General features: G+C 33.9%; 1 protein-coding gene across 10 annotated transcripts; it reads right to left on the bottom strand.

The window, feature by feature from the left end:
• Positions 1 to 920: 920 nt before the first annotated feature.
• Positions 921 to 6,764, bottom strand: LOC107938093 (protein transport protein Sec61 subunit alpha). Of its 10 annotated transcripts, none has more exons than XM_041077754.1 (4): positions 6,651 to 6,757; positions 5,322 to 5,765; positions 3,180 to 3,255; positions 921 to 1,185 (listed from the first exon to the last, which is right to left on the bottom strand). In XM_041077754.1, the coding sequence occupies exons 2-3, from the start codon at positions 5,748 to 5,750 to the stop codon at positions 3,187 to 3,189; spliced, it is 498 nt and encodes a 165-aa protein (XP_040933688.1). In that variant the 5' UTR covers positions 5,751 to 5,765; positions 6,651 to 6,757; the 3' UTR covers positions 921 to 1,185; positions 3,180 to 3,186. The 10 variants fall into 10 exon arrangements, with proteins under 10 accessions (XP_040933688.1, XP_016726645.1, XP_040933687.1 ...); XM_016871156.2 differs by having other exon boundaries at positions 937 to 1,185; positions 6,505 to 6,763; XM_041077753.1 differs by having other exon boundaries at positions 937 to 1,185; positions 5,322 to 6,764.
• Between the last annotated feature and the right edge of the window lie 360 nt (positions 6,765 to 7,124).

The raw sequence follows: 7,124 nt of genomic DNA, 5'->3' as shown, positions 1-7,124 counted from the left end.
ATTGGAAGACATTTACTATATTCAAAGATGATTAAATAGTTAAGAGATGTCAAACTATCAAATTTCATATAATGACATGTATAGCTAAACTCAATACACTCTACGGTCGTCCTAGAACTGACTAAACTGTAGCTCTGATACCACTAAATGTAACACCCTTTACCCGTACCCGAGATCGAGACTAGGTACGAGGCGTTACTAGACATGTATTCAAACATTTTTCGAAAATACGAGTTATAAAATTTTGTTCCAAATTTCAAACCAGTCAGACAACATCTTAGTGCCTTATTATGGGCCTACGAGACCCTAAACATACATTAAGAACGGTCTAGAATCAAACCGAGAACTTGAGAAAGTTCTTGGAAAATTTTCTAGGTTAAGCCTCACATGCCCGTGTGGAGGCAATGCACACGCCCGTGTCCCCTACCCGTGTGGAATTTATTAAATTTATTTCTCATATCGGACCTACAAGGGCTTTCACATGGCCAAGCACACTCTCGTGTCTCTGGCCCGTGTCCTTCACAAGGCCTTGACACGCTCGTGTGGTCGCCTGTGTCAAAAAACTCGAGTGTTCTGTTTATGACATCAGCATGCATTTAGGGGCACACGGCCAAGACACACGCCCATGTGCTAGGCCATACTCTCCACACGGTTGAGACACACGACCGTGCCTATACCCGTATGTTTACTACCATGCATTCTGACTTAAAAATTTTAGGTGCAGGGGACACACTGTAACACCCCTTACCCGTGTTTGACGCTGGAACAGGGTACGAGGCATTACCGGACTTAATCACTAATCATCGTATAAAAACCGATTCATAATTTCACTCTAATTTAAAACTTTTTCAAACACATTCAAGTTGTCCCTTCAAAAGAGCTTACAAGGCCCATATCATCCTTTAATTCAACCACACACATAGGCAAGCATGCACATTCATAAATTGCATCATTTAATTAATAACATAATCAAGACTATCTACATTAAATGATTTTATACAATAGAGACCTTCAAATAACATAGGTCAGTATTTTAAGCCAATTCCTAGCAACTTAATAACAATTAAACGAGTCTCCATACATGCCAAAGACTTAAAATACTTTAAAACCTTTATTTATCGATCAATAGTTTGATAGTGTCATTTAACCTCCGATGACCTCCAACTCGAGCTAACATCTGTGACACTATAGGAAAAAGGAAAGGAAGGGAGTAAGCATTATAGCTTAGTAAGTAAGTATGTAAATATTAATAAACAATACATTATCATACTTTAAACAAAGTCACAATATGTTCCCGGAATATTACCATCACAAACACACATACTTTCACTATTACAATCATAAACAGGTTCAAAATAAGCTGTCTAGCAGAGTTCCAACAACTAAATTATTTATTTCTGGAGCTACAGAGCTCCAAATTACAAACCACTAATTTTCCTTGAAACTATATTCACATATATTCTTACCATAAAATTTTTAGAATTTTTGGTCTAGCAAATTAGTACAGTTTATTCATTGAAGTTACCCCTGTTTCACTGCTCAACTGTTCTGACCACTCTTCACTACGAATCAATTTTCATTTGAAACTAGACTCATTAAGGATTTTAAGAATATAAATTATATCCCCTAATTATTTTTGTACAATTTTTAATGATTTTTCCAAGTCAGAATAGGGGATCACGTAGACATTCTGAACCAGTCTCTCAAAAACTTAAATATCTCATAATATAGAATTCCTTTGCTTGTTCCATTTCAGTTATATGAAAATAGACTTATTAAGCTCTAATTTGATATCATATTCAGTCTCTGATTCAATTTCTACTATTTTTGGTAAATTTTTAGATTCACGTCACTGCAACTATCCAGAACAGTTTTATTGTCAATTTTGATCTTTCACACTTCAATTGTATTCATCACTTTCCCATAATAATCTTTCCAATTTCCAATCACATATCGAGCATATTGCTCATAATTTACACACGTATATACTTACACTTATCATCACAAAGTCATACACAATTTCATTTAATCAATTTCCCAGTTGAACGCTTCGGAATAATAACAGATATGCGATGGTATCGCACACAGCCCACCTTTAGAATCAAATCTCTCTTGTACACATAGTGGCCTTCACTTAGCACCACTCAAGTGACCTAGCTCGATTGTACACATAATTTTGACTCACTTGTACACATGGTGAACACTTAGTACTACCCATGTGACCTAGCCAGTTTATCTCGTAGCTCTCTTGTCTACATGGTGTCCTTCACCTGGAACCACGTATGCGACCTAGCTACATATATCCCGTAGCTCTCTTGTCTACATGGTGTACACATAGTATCACCCATGCGACCTAGCTACATCATAATGTCTCGTAGCTCTCTTGTACACATGATGTGCACTCAGCACCATACATGTGACCTAGCTACATACCATCTGTATCATCCAATCTTTCCGAAGGTTCAACCGGGATTTCTCTCTCTTTCTAATACTTGATTCCATACTTCTAATAGTCAATTATGATTCAAAAATCAGCTACAATACATAAAATATACTGAAATACAAAAACATAATAAAGATAATGTATTATTTACATACAAACTTACATACTTTCTCATTTCCATGTCGAATTAATATTGAACATTTAAATCATCATAATTATACTTACTTTCAACACCTCGACATTCATAGTAAATATATCAATTTTACATTGAAACATGCATAAATTAATGTGTGACAGCCCTAAATTGACCCTAGTCGGAAAGTGGTTTCGGGACCACAAAACCGAGTCATAAAAATAATTAACCGTTATATTTGATGCTTATTATATGTATATAGGCATGTGTGAAAATTTCATGTTTGAATTTTGTTAATTGTAAGTGAATTTTGCTAAATAGGACTTGTGTGAGAAAATTTAGAAATGTGCTAGGCAAATGTTAAAGTGGCCTTGTAACGCTGCTAACCCATATCCGTTGCCGGAATAAGGTTATGAGGTATTACTTGACTGAACAAAACTTCTATCAAGTTATAACTAAAACATTTCAACACATTAGTTCAATTATAAGGCTTCTCTAAACAAAATAAGCGAGCCATCTTCGCATGGCTATAATGTATACAAAGTCAAAATATCATTCTACCTATAGTCTATCCTATGCATGCCTTAAATCATGATGACATACCATCTTCTTAACTCACATAATGACTCGATAGTGTGATGATATCTCCGGCTCTTCCAACTTGAACTAAAGGATAAACCTATAAGAAATGGAAAAGAGAACACGGAGTAAGCTTCAATGCTTAGTAAGTTTTAAGAAATGCAAATAATTAATTTACTTATAGATCGATTATTTCAAATTTTTAAGAAATCATTCCTAGGTAATTGCCATTTCAGCCAAGTATCCATGAACATAATGCATATTTAGCAAATTCACCTCACTTGAATCTGAACTCAATTAAAACAAAATATTGAAATCACAAATAAGATCATAAGAACTCGAAAAGTATCTCATTAACTAGTTTTAACCATGTTTGCAACAAAATCACAAATTCACTACAAGCTGTTTTCCTGAGCAATAGTCACTAAATTATTTATAACTGGAGATAAGAAACTCCAAATAAACTGCCGTTAATTTTTCCTGAAAATATACTTATGTATCTTCCATCCATAAAATTTTCAGAATTTTTGGTTTGACCAATAAATACCAGATTTTTATTGAAGTTTCCCCTGTTTTACTGTTTGACTATTCTGACCACTCTTCACTACAAATCAAATTTCTCATTTTACAGAATTCGAAATATGTTATCGTTTACTTCATTTGAAACTAGACTCATTAAGGAGTCTAAGAATATAAATTTTATCTTATAATCATCATTGTACAATTTAAAATGATTTTCTAAAGACAGAACAGGGGATTTCAAAGTCATTTTAATTCTATCTCACTCCACTTCAAATATCTCATTATCTAAAATTCTTTTGCTTACACGGTTTCTTTTATAAGAAACTAGACTAATTAAGCTTTAATTTCATAATTTATTCAGCTTCTAATTCAATTTCCACAATTTATGGTGATTTTCCAAAGTCACGCTACAGTTGCTGTCCCAAGCAGATTTATTACAAATTTGCTCTTTCACACATTCCTTGCATTCAAATTATCTAAACATGTATATCATGTCATTCAAGATCGAACTCATATAACATAGGCATTAAAATGCTTCACTATCAGCTTTAGTTCAATTGAAACGAATGAAATACAATATCATATTCACATTTAATTTTCCAAGATCGTAATCACCTAAAAATAAAATCATATACTTCCACAAACCTTTCCACAAGGAGCAAGTGTTCATATTTGAATGTAAACATAGAATCACTTCACATAACTTCACACATTTACCGAATATATCATAATCACATTTATAGTCATAACACTTATTCACAGATGCATCACTTTATATATTTATAATTTAATTCAAATCAAAATCGCATACGCGTACATGATACATACCTGGCCAACTTAATATGTAATGCACTTTCAATTTGTCAACTTAGTGTAGGATCTTGTAATTGTATACTTTTATCAAATTCATCGGCACTTGGCCTACTAGGTATAAAACCCGAAATTATATTACCAGTACAAAGCCTGCGGGACTTTAACCCGGATACATTTCCCGCACAAAGCCTGCGGGACTTTGGCCCAGATACATTTCCAGCACGAAGCCTGCGGGACTTTAGCCCGGATACATTTCCAGCACGAAGACTGCGGGACTTTGGCCCGGATACATTTCCAGAACGAAGCCTGCGGGACTTTGGCCCGGATACATTTCCAGCACGAAGCCTGCGGGACTTTGGCCCGGATATATTTCCAGCACAAAGCCTGCGAGACTTTACCCCGGATACATTTCCAGTGTCTTGCATATTTGTTCACATGTTAACACATTTCACATAACATTTCACATTAGCAATTTAATTGCTTCATTCGAATATAAGCACAAAATGTACACCTACCTTTTAACTTTTGGTTCAATAATCATACACAAGGAACACATAATCTTTTCATTATACTAGTTTCACTTTTAATAACCATTCGACTATATACAAACAAGTACAATAAAATTGTATACACATATTACACACTTTCACATCATCACTTAATAGTTATTCGGCCACATTATATACATAAATCATCCATTTCATATTCGGCTTTATAGCCGAAATTCAATATACTTATTGCAAATCGAACTTATAAACATCAAATAATTACTTATCATATTATATAATCTTAAGCGCGCAGCAAATTAAATATAATTACTTAAGGACTTACCTCGGAAGACGATAATCGGAACGAGACGACTAGTCGACCATTTTGATTTTCCCCCGATCCAAATCCGAATTCTACTTTTGCCAATAGGAGTGCTCGATCCTCACGAACACTATTGTCCACCTCGATGATTTTTGAACCAGCCAGGAGTTGCATCACCAATCCAGATGTCACAATGGGGGTAATACCAAGTTCCATAACAGTTCCACGGTTTGATGCAAGGATAACACGCATCCAATAAAAAGGATTAGCAACTGTCGTAGAGTGTATTCCATATAGTGGAAGCTGACTGCACACCAAAAAGATGAAGAGGGAGATGACAGTGCAGATGACCTTCTCTCTAAAAGGAATTTTCCTGTCAGCACTCTGAACTTCAGGCAGAAATGAAAGAAATGGTCTAACCAGATGCAGTACTCTGAACGCTCCTCCCATATTGACTATTCAGATCTGAATTACACCATTAATTCAGCAGTAATTTTTTTTTAGTTAAGGAACTTGCAACAAATATAATGCATTTAAGAGTATATGAAAACAAAAGATGAAAGATGAGCAGATATTAATGATGCCGGAGTAACTACACCTCTCATTAATAGTAATAATAAATAAATAATGCGCATGAATTCACTGAAAGAGTTCAAACATTTTCCTCCACTTTAGCAAATAATTAGAACACAAACATAGGTGATTCCTTACACAGTTAGTATTCGACTTGATATCAATCTCTAAGTTGTTCATCCAATTCCTACAATTACAATAATTATCATTTCGAAAGAACTGTGCAGGTATGAGGACTGGAAAACCGTTTTGTATAGGCAGCCATATTTATATAAGAAAATCAAGGAGAGACATGAAAGGAACGCACGTCCAGGAAAATGAAATAAATTAAAATGTTAAAGCCAAAGAAGCTATAATGAACAGATTGTCATTCTCGTTAAATTATAACGACTATTAAACTATTAACTTAACAGCGACCTATTAATCCAATTTAGAAATCAGAGACTAAAGTTAACCGTAACGAAATAAAATAATGCATGATAACAATCATTAAAAAAAATGGTTGGTTCAAAACAGCTAGAGTAAAATGAAAAACCAAAATTAACTCAAGCCTATAAATACATCGATCAAAATACAAGCAGAACTACAACTCCGTGAGTAAATCTGGTAAATCAAAATTTCAGAAACTAACATTCTATAATATTTTATACATGCAAATCCAGATCCGGAATCAACCCAGCAAATCGCTTTCAAGGAAAGAATTTCTCAATAAACAAACAGTAAATGACAACAAAAAGAATAGAAAGAGGCAAAGTGGAAAACTAAAATGAAAAGAACCGGAGGCATATGGTGTGGATTCCAGAGCAGATCTGAGGAGATCGAAAATCAACAAGGGGTCCCCGGAGGTAAAGTTGTTCATTCCTTCAAAAATTGAATTGGATTTTAGACCTCTGTTTAGGTCTTTTTTTTTTATTTTATTTTATTATAATTACCAAATACCATATTTAACCTTAATATACATTAATAATTTCCATTATACCAAGCCATGGAATTCCACTATCAACAATTATGGAATAATTACCACTTAAGGACTCCCACTATTTAATTCCATAGCTATTTAATATCTTTAACTTATAGAACACAACTTTTACACTTTGCGCGATTTAGTCCTTTTTGCTTAATTAACTATCAAAACAATAAAATTTTTCAACGAAACTTTAATATCATTTTATTGCCACTCCGTAAATATTTATAAAAATATTTACGACTTGGTTTATAGAAATGAGGTCTCGATACCTCATTTTCTAAACC

Source organism: Gossypium hirsutum, chromosome A09 (assembly GCF_007990345.1).
Source record: "Gossypium hirsutum isolate 1008001.06 chromosome A09, Gossypium_hirsutum_v2.1, whole genome shotgun sequence".
Lineage (NCBI taxonomy): Eukaryota > Viridiplantae > Streptophyta > Magnoliopsida > Malvales > Malvaceae > Gossypium > Gossypium hirsutum.
This window is presented reverse-complemented; position numbering and strand designations above follow the sequence as displayed.